We start from the raw sequence: 17,982 nt of genomic DNA, 5'->3' as shown, positions 1-17,982 counted from the left end.
CGCGTCTCAATTATTTCCCGCAGGCAGCCAACCGCCTCTGCTACGGTGTCTCGGCCGTCGCGAGACAGATAACGTCGCGGAACGAGAAATAAAGTATCTAAGTATCCTCCCCAAAAGGCGCGTTGACCCTGCTGGCGGCACACGTTTTATTTATTTCCTCACGTCGTCACACCACCACTTGAGCCAGTTCGTAGCATTGTCGTCGCCGCAGTGCCTTAAGAGACGGAAATGCAGTTTACATTTTTTTTTTAAGCGAGCTCTTACGTCGGCCCCTCAAAGATGGTGTTTTTGAGAACGCGAACGCCCCGAAAAAGAAAAATGTTTCGCCACATCACAGTGTGTCTTTAGTTGTGCGGATAGCTTATACTGATCTGCATAATGGTTCCCTGTTTCGAAGTGCAGGTAAGCCGCGACAAAAGGCTGAGTACAAGGCTGTGATGGACAGAGAGAAATTGCACAGCATTAAAAAAAAAAATGTTCGCGACCTCAATGTTATTTAAAATGTTCCCGACATACCATCTGAAACAAAAAACAATTATCTTACGCGCACGAGTCAATAACTAAAGAGAACGAGGATTTTGCGTCAGAAATTTTCTTGTACAAAGCATCGCTCTAGCCTGCACGCTAGTTAGAATCGAGTAGATCATTGGTACAGTGGCGCTGCGGTTCGGGGGTCAGTGCGCTGAATGTTGTTAGTTGTTTTTTTTTTCGTTTCCAAAGCAACGCCGATATATCTGTCACTTCCGTTCGATGTTCACGGCTTTGCAAACATTAAAATATCGCGTTGTGACACACATAACGGAGTGCGATGTTTTGGAGTCTGAGATGTACTTATCATAAAGCTGGCCTCCGGCCCCCGTTACAGTAAGCCAGGAGAAAGTGGCGAGCAAGGATGCTCTTTTCCTCTACACTACGTCCCATCATGAACACAAAAATGCGGACGTCGAAAGCTACTCGCCTTGTTTGCCCATACATGGAGCTACTCTCATTGTTCTCGTATAGATCCACTCAGCTAAAATGCAATTTCACAGGTATCGAGGGCTAAGAGCTTAGCGTGCGCAGCGCTGGTGCACAAATCCGGTCTCCTATTACTGTCTAATATGCTTGCGACTTACTGCTGGAGTGAATGCGCTTTCGGAAACTGCGTTATTGGTCTATATTTAAAGCAGTGATTTCTACGATCCTCTGACCTGAATAACGACGGCGAAATGGCTCATTATGATGCCGGCTCCACCGTATGTAGCATAAGGTTTCCTGTAGTGTTCCAACTATTCGCCCCCCAGTGTAACGAATCCAAGAGAATAACGTTAATTAGCTCTATTTTGTTTCGCACCCTCTGCGCCGCAGTAGGCAAAGAAAGTCAAGAAGAGCGGAAAAGGAAAGGCAGGAAGGTTAACCAGAAGCAGGAGCCGGTTTGCTACCGTGCATTGGGGGAAAGGGTGCTAATAAGTGTAATTGTGTCAATAAACGAACTTGCATGCACTTTATTTTACTTTTTTTTGTGGCTTGCGTGTGTGCGCGTGTGCGGAATGTGTAAGGTAAAATAAGGCTAACACGTGCACACATCGTCAATGCAATTTCATTTTACTTCCAACTCAGTTCCAGAACACAAGTTCAGCGTTGCCTGAGTTGGCAAGCCGCTTAGTGCGTGGTGAGGTCCTTGTGGGTGTACACCTGACCACGCGGGAAGTGGCAGAAGCATATTTTATTGCGACGGAACAACGCAGCTGTGTTAGTAAACCTAGTGATGTTTTATCTAAAAAGAAGCTCTTGTATTGGGCGGCGCGCGCACGTTTGTTTTTGTATTAATGTTTTGCCTTTAATTCACGTGTCATGTCTTTCCTTCATCCTTTATATACACCAGGTTTTATGAGTAAAGCCTTAGTTGTGAGTCAGCGCTCGTCCTGTGTCTGTCTTCTGGTCCTGTGTCTTTTGTGCGCTGTTTTTTTTTTCCAATACGCCCCATGATTTAACCCCCATACGTAACTGCTATGTGTGATGATTGCGATTGCAGAACGCAGACCGGAATAAGCCGACTCAACACCTATTTTATTGTTAAGACATATAACTGCCAGCAGTTGTTGCGTTTATTAGAGCATTCTGAATATCGAATAGGATATTGCAGTATTTGATTCGGCTTCTATAAAATGATCCCATTTTGTCACTGTAAATATTTTCCAACTTTTAGAAATTTAGTATTACTGCTTAACACGCCTTTGTTCATGAGAACACGAAGGAAATCCGCAGAAAGCAATTTCCTTTATCTGCCTCGAATGAGTGACGGAGACTGCCCCTCGTTCTCTTCAACAGGACAACCGTGCAACATGGGGAACCATTCCTCAAGCCGCGGCCGCTTGCTATCCGTATGATCCAGCTCTGGCCGCCTACAGTCCTTACGGCGACAGGTGAGCAACGAATGCTCTGTCAGGTAACAAAAAGCCCGCGAAAAGTAGTCGGGAAATGTGTATAGGTCAAGATTTTAGATGCAACAACTGTTTCAACAGATCACTGTGCGCTCCATCTGTATAATCTACATATTTTGAACTGCAGTCAGCTGTAGTTCTGAGCATAAATTGCAAAAGATTAGCCAGCCCAGTGCATCGACGACAAGCGAAAACGTATCATAACACGAAAGGCACATTATTCTACTACTGTAATCAATAATGGTGCTGTCGACACTATAGCCCGCTTTTGTTCTCCGCCTGTGCTTCACACTATCCGTCACACATCTTATCGAGATTTTTTTTCTCGACGAAAGTCTCTGCATCAGCGTGTGAACTTCTCATGCGCTCACTTTCGCTGCGTGGGCCCTTACAGTGCCTATTATACAAAGAAGAGAAAGATTAGTGCGGCCCTCCATTCTTCAACCTAAGAAATAAAAACGAAAACTGCATCATCTCAGGGCTAAGCTAAAGCAAAACCGTGTGTGTTCTGGAAATTCAAGGAAACAGTCTTTTTTTTTTCATTTTGATCAATGTCAAGTTACATTTAGTCCTGATAACTGGACATTAAATGCGCTTGCGCGAAAACAAAAGAAAAATAAAGGTCAGTTAAGGATGCGAGTTTGGCCATTTGGCGAAGGTTCATGTTTGGAAAAGAAATAAGGGCACGTAACTTTTGAAAATATCTGTCCTTTTTTTTTCAGATATGGTGCAATGGATAGTGCAGCGCGGCGAAAAAACGCCACCCGAGAAACGACCAACACACTGAAAGCCTGGCTGTACGAGCACCGCAAGAACCCATACCCGACGAAGGGCGAAAAAATCATGCTGGCAATAATTACGAAGATGACTCTGACGCAGGTAAGCGTTTAGTATAGGAAATCGCACACATTAGTTGCTCACTACGCGTTAGACTAAGGTCATTAGCGAGATGCCACCTACGCCACGTGGTGCCCTGGGTTCTTCAGGTATCGACGTGGTTCGCAAATGCTCGGCGGCGTCTCAAGAAAGAGAACAAGATGACCTGGGAGCCGCGCAACAAAAACAATGAATCCGGAGACGACAAAGCGGATGGCGGCGCGTCAGACACAGACAACGACTGCGGCGACAAGGTGGACGCAGACGCTCCAAGAGACATCAAACCAGGTCAGTGGTCTTGGCATTTCACTCGAAGGAGACATGCCGTCTCTGTGCCGACCTCGCAGCTTCTCGTAAACACTCGTGAGAGCGGGAACTTCAGCTGTCAGTACCGTCTCGTCATGACCATTAGCGAGTTTTAGCACCGCCGTACACTAAATACGGAAACTGCCACCGTACGGCAAATGTCGCTAGGCAAACCTTGTAACGGTAGTAACGGCAACGCGTTACCGCATTTGCCGTACGGCTGTCCGTCGACGCTAAAGCTGTCTGCTATCAGCGAGACACGGCGCTTACGCTGAGGCGGCTGTGCCTCCATTGCTGCTCAGCGGCGGCCGTTTCCAAATCAATTACGCTTGAAAGGCCGAGTTTCGCGCCTCAGTGCTACGTGGTTCAGCCGGCGCGCTGCCGACATTTATGAAACTGTGGAATGCCGCTTGGAAACAACGTGTCACGGAAGGCGTGCGATCTCTGGGTCGTCGCGAAGTTATACACACTGACCGAACCGGCTCACCGAGTGCAAGCTTAATGATTTGTTACTAATACCGCCAGCCCAAAACCGAACTCGAGTCGATGGTGGCTCTACCCGCCGCAGTGACTTAGTAGATATGGCGATCAGGTGCTGGGGCCCTTGGTCACGGGCTTGAAGCCCAGACACGGCCACCGCGTTTTGGTAGAGGCGAAATAATAAAAAAAAAAAACACCCTCGTGCTGTGCATTGTAAGTGCTCGGTAACGAACTTCATGCGGTCGAAATTTATCCGGAGTCTTCTATTATACAGTGTCTCTCACAGCCCACGACTGCAGCTTCGGTACGTTAAACCCCACATACCCTACTAACGGCTATGGATGTAAGCACCTAGTTATTTGTCCGAACGTGGCTCAAGCAACGTCCCGGACAGTATACGGAAACTCGCGCCGCTGAGTAGCGAGATACGACTTTCGCAGTGCGCGTACGCCATCTCTTTTCTAACGGCAATGGTTACTGCGAGACGGTGCTGAAAATGGCAAAGTCTTTACGCTTGCGTATTGTTACTAGCAGTTGTGAGCCCCGTACGAGCAGGAAAGTGCTCAGGAATTACTGCGGCATATGTTGACAGGTCCATCTTATGCCACATGACAAGTCCTCGAAAAAAAAAAATCGTGAGCACTTCTGTGTCGTGGATGCGAATATATTTGCACCAACAAATGTCCACTTCCGAAAACAGAAAGCCGCGTGCTTTTTGCAGGGCGTTATTTAGGAATAATGGCAAGAGTAATAAGCAATAGACGTCTACTCGCCAAAGGCGCGGCTGTGAGGCGCTTAGTAATGGGTGGCTAAGGGTTTACTTCTGATCTCGTGGATTCTTATCGTGCACTGAAATCCCAACATAAGAAGGTGTGACATCGTAGTTGTTAGGCGCTCATTCCTGCGTTGAGCGGCGGTGATGGTGTAACCGTTAGAGCGTGCGTGAGGAGGAATGCAGAGGATAAGAGCGAAGTGGTGTTAGCGGAGGAGAGTATGTGGGAGCTCTAGTGGCAAGGAGCAGCGACGTCAGAGGAAAGAGGAACAGCGCGTGTGGGTTTTGCGGCGGTGACAGCTATGTTGTAGCGTCGAGAGGTAAGCGGAGGAGGAGGGTAACGCACGAAGAGGCGAAGGGGCGAGAGAGGTTGGAGAGGAGTGGCGCGAGGGGAGTGGCTCCGACTGATCAGCAAGAACCCAAGGGATCTGGACCTAACATATGCCACAGAAGGCTGTGATAGTGCTTATATACCCCTCTATTTGAGCGTACCGGGGTCGTGACGGCGCCGAGCTAATCGCGTATTCCAACCGGCGATATGGAGCAAGTTAGCTTGCTCCGCTAAGCCTAAGAGCCTGTTTCACTGGGTGATTTCGATTCAGACCCTGAGGTCTGTTTGGACCGCGAGGGATTTTCGCAGATTCAGGGCGACGTTCCAAATCGAGGATTGGAATACGCCATAAGGCAGAAAGCACAATGTCTAGCGTTGAGTGTGCAGTTTGCAGCAAGGCAGCTATTGCTCATTAATGACACGTCTTTCAATCTACCACGTGTTTCAGAGAAGACTTTAAAGGTGCTCTGAAACACCTTGCGAGCAGAGCACTTGAATTCGCTCAATCATTAAACTGTGTTGTCATAAACACTTGAGCCAAATAATACACTTCTACACGCAGCGGAGAACCCACGACCACGCGCGAGAGTTGGCGAGCCCTTTCCGGCGACTTTTTAAGGGGAAAGCCTTTAATGGCTCATCGTTGTCCGTCCGCGAAATCTCTCTCACTATAGCTGTTACTGCTCAAGAGAAAAAAAATTCTTGTGCACGGTGGGGTTCGAACAAACATCCTTGCGTCCGCAGTCGAGCGTGGTAACGACTACGCTACTTCTACACTTTTTTTTGTCTTTATTGCCTGTTTTGACGCTACTTACACACATCAGGATGCAAGCAGCAACACCGTGCTAAAGGTTTTCGCCTCACCGCACTTTAGGTCAACAAAGTGCCCCCCCCCCCCCCCCCCCCTGAATTTTTCATGCTCGCACCCTCCTCCGTCACTCGCACCTGCGTATACAAGTTGGGAGATGGCTATTGGTTAGAAATTATTTCAGGAGTCAGGCAGCTACCATGGCAGCGGCCATTAAACCGTATAGCTCCGGCGGGTAAGGAAGCTCCGCCTGCAGAGGTGGGGCTGGCAGAGGAGCGCCAACCTTCCAGCGTGCAAAAAGTGACGAGGGCAGAGAGAAAGGTGCGAACACGATGAAATTCAAATTTTGACTGCAAACAACTCAGCTTCAACAACGCGCATGAGCGGAATTCCTGCTGGACAATATTCGTGAAACAACGTGCTTTAACATCCTAGGCTTACCGCAACTTTATTGGAGCCCCTTTAAGAGCCCCTTTGAGTAATTCTCAAAAATATATTTCTGAAGTAAAAATAGGGCTTTTTCAGCACAGTATTACCACTGGTGGGGGACACCAGAAAACCGCTGAATCAATTTAAGTAGTAAGATGGTTAACTAATCTTTAATAGTTAACTTGTTAACTATTAGAGTTAGACGCTTATTTGCAATTAGAGATTTGTAGCCGGTGGTTAGTAACAGCCATGTCATTTTTTAGAATTTAGAAAACGCGTTTACCCTTAGCGCTGTTGCTCAACAAAATTTGTCTTTTTTGACTAGTTACGTGCCCTGGAAAAGTTGCTTTGTCTGCATGCTTTTCGAAAATGTATGTATTTTGGCACGATGTAACCAGGTTTTGTCAAGCCGCAGCGCCGAGGATAATTGCGTTTTTGAAATTCTAAAAACTGATATGGCTATTACTAACGACCGGCTACGGATCCCTAATTGCAACCAATTGCCTAGCTGTGATAGTTTAAAAGTTAATGATCAGAAATTAGTTAACTAGCTTACTGCGTAAGACAATTGACCAGCTTTCCGGTGTGCGCCAACACTGGTAATACTATGCCGCAAAAGCCATTTTTTACCCCAGAAAGCCTATTTTTGAAAAGTACTTAGTCTTTCCTGAAACACCTGTTATAAAACGAGCAATGCCAAGAGAAATAGCGAAGAGTGTAAGCTCGTCACCACCGAGAGGTCTGGCCGCGTGAACTGCACAAACGTGATTGCAGGCGGGATGTTGGAATTCCTTAGCAGCCGCTGGTTTTATAACGCAGCTGTTTTGACCCCCTCTCTGGTGGGTTGAGTGGCTACCATCGCTGAAGCATTAAAAAGCCTGATGAGGAAAACAGAGGAGGAGACGACAAGAGAGAGGAGGAACGATGAAACGTGCAGGGGGAGTGGCTCCGATTGGACAGATGGAACCCTGCAAGTGGCGTTCGCGGCTACTGACCTGTGCCAGTTCCGCCTGTGTGCGCCGTTCTTGAGATCGGTGACCAACAGAAACAAACCGCACCTGTCGAAGAGCAATATAGCGACTGAGCTGCGTGTCAGTTTGTGTTACCGAGTATCCTAATCGTTGTTGATTTTTTTTTTCTGTTTCACATCCACTGTTGTGTGGTCACAGTGGTTGGGTTCGAAGCCCCGACCACGCGTTCAGTAGCAGAACGCCACAGCTATTATTCAACCACCGCAGCGGTTTCTTTGAGTTGTTTAACGTAGGGCCTGAGCATCAGGCGTTGTATAGGAAAGTTCACCCTTTCTTCTTAGGAACGAAACGGCGAATGCCTGGACGCAAGCGCTATGTGAATGAGATCTTTGGAAATCACTGTGTGGCTATTCATGAATCTAAAAGCTATGCAACAATTCCTACACTTGTAAACGCACAATTCCTGCAATTAATTTTGATGAGGTAAACGCTTCTCCCGTGTTTGACTCATTTTCTCGATAGTTTGCTGCACTGCTTCCAGGCACGTCAAATTAGTATTTATATTCTGTAGTACAGAAAGAAGCGCTGACGTTGCAAGGAAAAGTATCAAGTTGAGGGGGATAGTATAGATGCAGGTGTCTAGTACGCCGCCACTGATTATATTTGTTCTGCTAAATTCCGTATATACATGTGCACCTGAGTCTAGCCATAACATACTATCAGATATCACAGCACAGGAATTGCACTTTACGGGCATGAAACGGAATAAACGACTTATCATGAACTTAAACCTAAACAAGGAACCCTGAGGGCTGAGAAACTCCAGCAATTTCTTTTGGTGAAGTGATCGCTTGTCCCATGTTAACTCTTTTGTTAAGAGTTACTGCAGTTTCACTAAGTCAAAGTGATTTAGTGTGCTATCACACTCCGTGTAGAAGTATGAACAACCCCGTAATGACTGGCCTAAAAAAAAAAAATGTCAAGTGAGCGAAGAATCGAACCACGGAACCTGAAGGGGGGGGGGGGGGGGAACCTGCCCAAGCACAAGTGAATTCAACATTTGACTCTACAGACAACTTAGCCGGAGTGGGCAGCTGCCGGAGAGAGTACTACAGCCGGTAGCCGGTTTACTCTGGACCATGCTCTCTCTTCGTTGTTTGCTGGGTACAGATGGCCAGCACATTAGCTCCCCAAGCACAGCTAATTTATACTGGAATACTGAATTATGAATTTGGAATTTATATACTGGGCATCAGGCACCGCTGGAGTTGGTGCAGCCTATTCGAGAGTTTTTAGGACGACGATAGTAACGGACAGCCTTCAGCTATTATTTTCCTCATTGTGCCGAAAACAAAGCCTTGCAGCCATGTAAATCAATGGGGTAGCGAGTAGTTGCACGAAAAATTGAGGGACAAAAGTAAAAATTCATACTATATAAGAAAGTGTAGCGCCGGACATTTATTTATTTACTCACTTATTTATTACACCCTCAGGACCATTGGGATTAGATAGGTGAGTGGTTACAGTAATATACAAAATAAACACACAAAAGTATTAAATACAATACTCATACAATGCTGGGTAATGCGTTCTCAAATGGTTGTGGTCACGAATTGTTGCAATATGGGCGGCAAAGCGATTCCAGTTTTCTCAGGTGCGATGTTAAAAATAGCGTGCGTGAAATCATCCGTTCTGCAAAAGGGAATCCCAGCTTTGAGAGCATGACCTACTCGGGATGAAATATATCGGGGAGTTAAAATGAGTTGGTCGCGTACTGACACATAGTAAAATATTTTGTGAAACAGGCAAGAATTAGTCAGTTTGTGGCGAGATGCGAGATGGAAGGTGTATATTGGATGTTATGGCGGTCAAACCAGTGGCTCTGTTGTAGTTAGTAAGGATAAAACCAGCAGAATTCTTTCGGATCATTTATAATGAGTGCGTTAAGCTACTATGACTGGGGTCCCAAATTGATGCTGCATGCCGAGATATCTTTAAGCAGGTACAGAGACTAAAGGTGTGTTATTAAGGTACTAAAGCAGGTAAACTGCCAGATAACTTGATGCACGCACGAAATTACTTTTATTTAGATAAAGTTTTAGTACCCATAAATAACATCATGTTGAGATGGCGTTGATTGGATTGGAGCGCTAAAAGTGTCATATGACAAGTTATTTTCCTGTAGAACACGCAGTCATTTGCGAATAAAAGTGCTAGACGAAACACAGGGAGGTAAATCATTAAATGATAAAATAACAATGGGGCTTAACATATATATTTATGGAACGCCCGATTTAGCATTAGTTGCTTGCGAGTAAAAGTTATCCGGAACACACTCGGATTGACAGGCAAAAAGAACTTGTCACATCTTGTCATCTTGTCACAAATCTCATAAAAATCTTCTCATAAAAATTTTCGGGCTGATTTTACGATGTTACGGTTTGTGCATTTAGTTATTATTTATTCATTGTACAGCTAAAATGCCTCTGTTAGGGGTGTTACAAGAGGGAAAATAGGGGTATTACATGAGGAAACAGCTTATGCCACATGTTATCAAAAGCTTTAGAAATATCTGAAAAAATATATAATAAGCGAAAGATCAATGGTCAAGAATTACATGAAGTTTGTGAGTGAAGGCTAAATGTATTTGACATGAGTAAGTTTTGTGAAATTCGTGCGGCGATAATGAGAAAAAAAGAATTTCCTTTGGGAAAATTTCAGAGATTAGAAAGATTAGATTAGAAATATGCTCAAGAATTTTACAAGGAATGCGATTGGCTGTGATCTGTTCGTAATTAGCATGAGATTCCTTGTTACCTGGGTTGTGGAGTGGAACCACTTTCCTGACCTTCAATTCGGAAGTGACAGATCCTTGGCCAAGTCAATGTTGAAAAAGTTTTGCAAAGTGATGGAAGAATAACGATTGGTGCATTTTAGGAACATGGAATTAATTGAGTCGCAGCCACAGGCGGAAAAATCTTCAGTGATTTGTTGACATTTTCAACATTTCTGGGTTCAGTGAACAATGGAAACATTGCTATATAATCATCAGAGTCTGTGGCAGGTAGGGATACATCCAAAGTAACGAAGCAATTACCGAGCAAAATTTCACAAGAACGCACGCGGTCAGTAAGGATTGTCTCGTTGTCCTTTGGCTTTTTAACGCGCTCGAACATAGCATATCAATAGGACGTTGCCAAAACCTATCGTAGTAACAATGAGTTCTGAGTCCGAGGTTATAGTTTTTTGCCCAGCACTTTTTCTACGCGCTGCACGAGCGACGGCCAAAGTATGAATTCGTGGCTCTGAAAGGGGATTTATTGATTTCTGATAGATCGACAACATACGGTATAGTGTGTTGAGTGTGGCTATCAAAAGGGCCTGGAAACTAGGCTAAACGCCCTCTTCTCCTGGCTGAAAAAATGCTGTTGTCGAAGAAGTCTAGAGAAGGCAAAGAGATGACTGCCAAATGTGTCAGACGTATTTCGGAAATGAAGCGCATAGTCGTACTACACACGCATTCCAAAACGCAGTAAACATCGCGCACAACAGGACGATAAGAGCGCAGACAAACACACATAAGCTCGCATGACCATACCTGTCCTGTTTTCCGCTCTTTACTGCGTTTTTGAACGTGCACCAACCGGCTCAACTCCGCACACGTGTTAAGGGCTATGCCCTTTTCTTACTGACCGTGCGGCCAGGACAGAAGTCAGGAAGTGGCAGGACTTTGGATCTCAGCCATGGTCGGTGGCGATGAATCAGTTTTTTAATCCCGAGGCACGTTGACGGAGTGGTTACATCGTGGACGAGCGCCTACGCCGTAGGACTACATACACCGCACCTGTGCGCTTCATTATTTTTTTTCACATCCTAATGTTGTTGACGTATGCACAGAACACTGGAACGTCTTAGCTCAACAATATTTCTTCGTTCTCTGCCGTGTATGGTGCTCGAGGCACGGTGCCTTATCATTTTCAGAATACTACACCTAAGAAAAGAGCATACCTATACCCAAGACACAGTATACCTATTGTGTCCTTTTTAAGCAAGAAATGCTAGTAGCGGGACAGATTTTAAGCCACGCTTCGCAGTCTTCAGTACTTCCCAGCGCCTCTCCCAAACACGATCCGTCACCTGCAATCAACGATCCGTCACCTGCAATCAAAGCCAACCCGCCCCGGTGACCCAGTGGTTAGGGCGCTCGGCTACTGATCCGGAGTTCCCGGGTTCGAATCCGACCGCGGCGGCTGCGTTTTTATGGAGGCAAAACGCTAAGGCGCCCGTGTGCTGTGCGATGTTAGTGCACGGTAAAGATCCTCAGGTGGTCGAAATTGTTCTGGAGTCCTCCACTACGGCACCTTTTTCTTCTTTATTCTTTCACTACCTCATTTATCCCTTCCATTACTGCGCGGTGTCAGGTGTCCAACGATATATGAGACAGATACTGCGCCATTTCCTTTCCCCCAAAACCAATTAATAATAAAATCAAAGCCATGCTCCACTGCTCGTGCCGGGAACAGAATCTCGTGCGCTCCGCCACATAAGCAACAAAAGTGAGGAGAACACGGCGCGACAAGGGACGAGAACATAGAAAGGCACATGAAACCACACGACCCGGTGGCTGTGGTTTTATGTGCCTTTTCGCCCCCTCGCCCCCCTGTTGCGTGGTGTTCTTTTCAGCTGTAAACCAACTAGCCCAAACCAATGTATTCATCCAGCAAAGGTATTACCTACCTCAAGCAAGAAAAAAAGTGCATGTCAGGCTATTGAGAAAAAGCAAGCTCTTAGACCCCCTGTGAAAATAAAGGCACGGAAATTTATTCTATCGTAGGTCTTTTTTTTTTTAGAACTTTACATTAATTACCGCAGCCGGGCGAGTCACTAGGGGGTTCATTATAAACAAGTTGTTCTCTGATGAACCAAGGAACTTGTGACTAAATAAATGAAATTTAAAACACGAAAGCAATAACAGCAGACGCGTGCTTTATTTTTATGCTCAGGTGGCTCAGGTCCCGTGTAAGATCTAGACAAATTGGTGCAGATTGAGGGCTCTGCGTGCGTGATTGGTAGTGTGTGTGTGGTAAATCCACAAAGCAATTGAACATCTTATGCTAGAATGTGGCGGCATCCATCAGGATGTCCATGTAGGCACAGTCACCCTCCCTGAGGCTTTAAGGTTTAGAGTTGAGAGTGGTCATGCGAATGATTCTGCGGTAGAAGTTAGCAAACATTTATTGAAATTGGTGGCTCAAAAGCAGAGGTGGCATTACGTTAGGAGTTCAGGATTAAAAACTGTATTTGAGGAAAATGGCGAATTTATAGACCGATTTATTACACCGTTAACACTGTTACAGAAACAAAGAAAAAAAATCCGAGCATGCTGGCAACTGCCACCACCCTGTTTCATAGAGGACCCTCCTATTTCTCATCCATCTGTCGATTACTCTGTGGTGACCCAAGCGTAGCTTGCGATTTGCACCCCTGATTCCCTCCTGCCCATGAAGAAATTCTGTGGTGGCCAGCACTATCTCGTACCTATAAAAATGTGAAGGATATTACACGAAACTCTTCCATTACATGCAAATCGTGAAGAGATTCCTGATGCAGTCAATCACGCTGAAACGACAGCTTTTCTTTTACTGGTAAATTTGTCATTGCATTGGTAACACATGCGCGCAATTCCGAAGACCGAATTAGGCCCGTATACAGCTTGAAGTAGCCACAGTATGACTTAAAGTTAACCAGAAGTGCACTTAGTGCTTACTAAGATGCTGATTGGAGGCAGGGCGAACAATCGAGGCATTCGCTATATGTATGCCATATTTTCACATGTAATACACGTGTGTCACATGTGCACGTCGTTGAAGCTATCTACCGGTGGAATACTTAGCACTCCGCTATACTCCATCGAAATGTACTGGTGGCAAAAACTAAGTAGTCCTTGAAGTTGCAGCCACCGCTCGTCTAGTGGAAAGCGTAAAGCAACATGCTATAGAGTCCTTCCATAAAGTCAGTTTTATAGTATTTCAGTCCTCTTCTGATCCCTGTGAGCGGATTCGTTATGCCAGAAACGGCGCTTTCGCGCAGGAGAGGTGTGACCAGCATTATCGCACATTATTTGTGTCTGTGTTGCCATCAGCACGGTCAGGAGCCTTCGCGATATTTGTAGTTGCTGTAAAAGACGCTGATTTCAGCGGTGTTGTAGTGAGAAAACATGTGCGGAACGCCGCCGTATGGCCCTCCAGTAGATACGCTCTCGCGTGCTTGTGCTGAGCTGAAAGGATACTTTGCGATCTTTGGTTGCGTGGCTCAGATTTTATTTCGTAGCTTTAGTCGCTAATAAACAAGCAAAATGTGCTTCGAAATATATTCAATATCGCCGTGTACCGCAGAGCGGAAATCTACGATAGCTTGTGAGTTGGTTAACGGAATTCTCCACCAAACTGAAGGCGCTGGAAATCGTCACTAGACTTTTCTCTACCCGTCGCAGTTAGGTGCGAATTTGGTCACAGACACCGGCATAATACAGGCCAATGTGAGAATAATCCCATTTTTTTCTTCTTGAAAGCGGTTGTAATGCTAAGAATTTCCCTAAATATAGATCTAAGCACAGGTTCTCCACCGCTTCCGTTTAAGCAGGAGCAAAGAAATGCTGCGGCTTTGGCAAATCTTTGCCAACCCTTTGCCAAGAAGGCTGCTACCGTACCAGGGCACGTGAATTTCCCAATGCGTAAATACTCCCGTTTCAGAAGAGAAATAAAAGCCCGCGGCGGAGGCGGGGACTTGGAAGAACAATTGCAGACGAGCACGAAGGCTATCATGCCTAATGGTCGTTTTTCTGTTCCGTGCTTGCAGAACGAAGAGGAACGAGACAAAGAATAAAGAAAACGCGAGAAAGGGTCGCCTGTTGCACCGCGCCACCCTGCTGCTCGCTTTCATGGGCGTCATTCTCATGGGCTGGTTCAAACGAACCCTTCGTCTGTTGTTGTGACATGCCGTGACTAATTAACATTTGTAACGAACGCCACCCATTAGGTGGATGCACCGGCAACCCGGCAGCCGTCCCTTTCGAAATGCCCGCATGCATCGGTGCGTGCAAACAAGCGGTAGAGATGAGTGTAGTCCTGCTAGGCATGATTCTGCGAAGGTCAATCTGTGGGAGTGACTTCCATGACGACCACAACGATACGAAACTGCTTAAAAATGGCTACGGCTCTAGAAAATGTTGTTCGTGTCTATGACGGAACGACGCTTAAGAAAGAAAAGTATAGGACATTGCAACTACATTGTCATGCAAACGGGAATTTCATTTTCAATACAAGCGTGGATAGGGCGAGGGTGTTATCTGAGTGGACGAAGTCTGCCTCGCCAGTGTTCCACTGGTGCTCCTCTTGTGTTCTTTACTCACAGTGATATCCCAATGTTTCCTGTTTGACGACGCTAGTATTGGCTACATGCAGCACAAACACAAAGGAAGGAAATAGTGAAGGACATGTTGGCACTCGCCACCGGAAGCAGCACAACGCCTTCCTGCTCCTAGAAGAGAAGCGACAGAAAGTACAGAAGAAGAAAGAAAAACGGCGAAGAATAAGAAACGGAAAGACGAATGAAAGAAGGACAGAACGCAGAACCGACTATGATGCCAAACAAAGGGAGCCTACATGTCGTGGCGGGCACGTCTTTTACCTAATTTGCATCGTGAGCTCATACAGCCATAGCCGCGCGTGACACCAGGTCTCACGGGGCTTATAGGAGAACAATGTATCTTTGCTTTGTATATGATGAAATCCAACGCCTGCGGGTCATAGCTCAGCGCTATAGGCAGAGACCCGAATGATTTATGGGGCTCTTGATAGGGAAGCAGGGTATGTACTACTGCCTTGGAAGATGAAAAGAAGATGTTTTCGCAGCTTTGAGAACAAAAACAAGGAAGCACGAACTTCTCGCTCCACGTCCCTTTTCTTGATTGCCGCGCAGTAGCACAAAGATCACATGGTTCTACAACTTGCCGCACAGCTTTGCACCCCGCGATTCGTGCGGGGGTCCCACTGTCTTTAAAAAAGGCCTCCTTATCTCGTCTGGGCGGCGATGCATGGCGAGGAGTCACGGTTTCCTTATTGCGAAGATGTTTAACAAGGGTTCCGACGCAACTGTGCCAGTTGCCGCTTCGGTCTCGTCACAGGCGACAAGTACGGCGAGGATTCGTGTACGCAGTGCGCATCTCGTATTGGAGCTTTAATCATGTGCGTATAAATAGAAGGCCGTTATCAACGCGTGTCGTCCCCGCGCGTTGCAGACGTCTGCGGAGGCCAGTCAACAGTGCCACTTCCGCCACGTTTCAAACAGGGTCCCCCTTCCTTCTGTCCGTCGTCCCATTCAATCCAGCAGGCCTGCTTTCCATACAAAACAGCCCTCCAATGACTTCTGCACCTTCGTAGAGCTCCTCTTCATGCATGCGTGCATGCATACGTCACTGCATTGCCGTGATCTCGGCTGACATAATAGAGACAAGCGGCTTCAGTGGCAGTAACGAGCGAACGATATAGACAGGGCTCGGCAGACGCGGTCGGCGTTTGGACGGCTCCCGCTCCCTCAGAGGTGAGCCGAGGTGGACCGGGTGCGAGACTGCGTGCGCATGCACGCTGAAGCCAGCTCGCCGGACAGCCAGACATATACAAACGAGGCTCCCCGTGACTGGCGTCAGGGAAATTGAGCCCCGGCGCGGAGCGTTACGCGAAAACAGGCTGCGGGGCGGCAGAGCACGCACGTCCGAACAAGCGAGCAAAAACAAAGTCGCCGCTGCAAGAGGACTAGCGGGGCCGCCTCGCCTTCACGCTCGATGACATGCGTGTTTGGGGGTGTCACGGTTTGCGCCAGCGCCGACGAGTAATTGCAAAATATCACGTTATCTCAGTATCAAGAGCCATGCTTCGGGAGCCATTTTTCTTTCTAGTTAGTGCAAAAGAGGAGAATGTAAAAACGACAGCTTGCAAGCAGTTCGCTCTTTTGTTACCACAGCGACATGCAATAAACGCCTGCGCAGTGCGCTACTCGGGAAGTCGGAGCAGCCAAATAAAAAAAACAACAAATTTTTCCAACGATATTTAAGTCGAGCATAAATAGAAGCAACTTCCTCGCCTCCCTCTCCCACTGTTGCATTTCGCTGTCAGAAAGCGAAGCAAAGCGGTTAAGTGCGGGTACATTTAATTGCTTATCGAGTTAAAATCGCGTACGCATCTGCATATATTTATAACAAAAGCAACTCTACCGACTACTATGTAATTTACTTTGCAAGTAACACAAATGACCTTGTTGTCGGTAAACGGACACCACTTCACGAACTAGGGAGCATGAGTGACATGAAACACGACAATGAAGTGCTCTGTAGCCTCTACAATGCTTGCGATTTTATTAGGCGCTTATTTCCGCGCACATTGAGCCCGTCTTCACGCTTCACGTATACTCCTTTCGGTCCTCCTTGACTTTTTCTACCGTTATCTCCCTACTTGCAATGTAAGCTAACCAAACGATCCGGCTAACTACCCTCCTCCCCCTCCTTTTTTGTGTGCTCTCTCTCTCTCTCTCTCTCTCTCTCTCTCTCTATATATATATATATATATATATATATATATATATGACATAGGCCTCCTGAAATGACAGCTTGACAGTAACTTATGGGGAACAATGTGCAAGCCAAGATGACTTCGTCAGCCACATAGGCGCTAGAGAGGCACTTTATATATATATATATATATATATATATATATATATATATATATATATATATATATATATATATATATATATATATATATATATATATATATATATATATATATATATATATATATATATATATATATATATATATATATAAAGTGCCTCTCTAGCGCCTATGTGGCTGACGAAGTCATCTTGGCTTGCACATTGTTCCCCATAAGTTACTGTCAAGCTGTCATTTCAGGAGGCCTATGTCATTCTATCACCCATCCAGTAAAGGAGAAACTCACTGCCGATTGGTTGTCGCGGAATGATTACGAACAGGCAATAGAGGACCACGTGAGAGGAGTGCGTGACATGCCACTGAATTCGACGAAATGAGAACTTGTGCGTTGAGTGGCTCGTCAGCAAGCAGGGACACCCGCTCGAGCATATGGAACGAAAAATGAAACCTTCCTTTGTATAACTGTGCAGGAATATTTATATTCCTGCTTGCTTCATTTCTGCATCTCAATTCACGAAGGCATTGCGGGAATCGATGAGCATACGCGTCAACTCGCTGTGAGGTCAATGAGGGACATCACGTCCAGTGAGTCCATTTGGGCCGGTAGAATTATCTTTTTAGGAAAATCATAAATCAGGGAAGATGTTAATAAAGTAGTAAACAGTTATATAGAGAAATTTGATGTTTAAGATTTGCAAAGTAAATTTCTTGGCGAAATTTTGCTATTTAGGTACACTCTCATCGCGATCCGTTGATGATACAGAACTTACGCCATAATACAATACAAAACGGTGCAGTTTTATTCAGTGCATAACACCGCTGTTATGTGTGTTAATGCCGTAGGAAGTGTTGACGTACG

At 45.9% G+C, this 17,982-nt stretch overlaps 1 protein-coding gene across 1 annotated transcript in view; it reads left to right on the top strand.

The window, feature by feature from the left end:
- The window catches only part of LOC144113728 (uncharacterized), a 108,502-nt gene that overhangs the window by 73,750 nt on the left and 16,770 nt on the right, over positions 1-17,982 (top strand). The window contains exons 3-5 of the mRNA XM_077647015.1: positions 2,311-2,405; positions 3,146-3,302; positions 3,410-3,587. Coding sequence (XP_077503141.1) covers positions 2,311-2,405; positions 3,146-3,302; positions 3,410-3,587 — 430 coding nt within the window. The remainder of the gene's footprint in view (positions 1-2,310; positions 2,406-3,145; positions 3,303-3,409; positions 3,588-17,982) is intronic.

The sequence above is a fragment of the Amblyomma americanum genome, chromosome 1, assembly GCF_052857255.1.
Source record: "Amblyomma americanum isolate KBUSLIRL-KWMA chromosome 1, ASM5285725v1, whole genome shotgun sequence".
NCBI classification, from domain to species: Eukaryota; Metazoa; Arthropoda; class Arachnida; order Ixodida; family Ixodidae; genus Amblyomma; species Amblyomma americanum.
The sequence above is the reverse complement of the archived record's forward strand: the minus strand, read 5'-3'. Positions and strand labels throughout refer to the sequence as shown.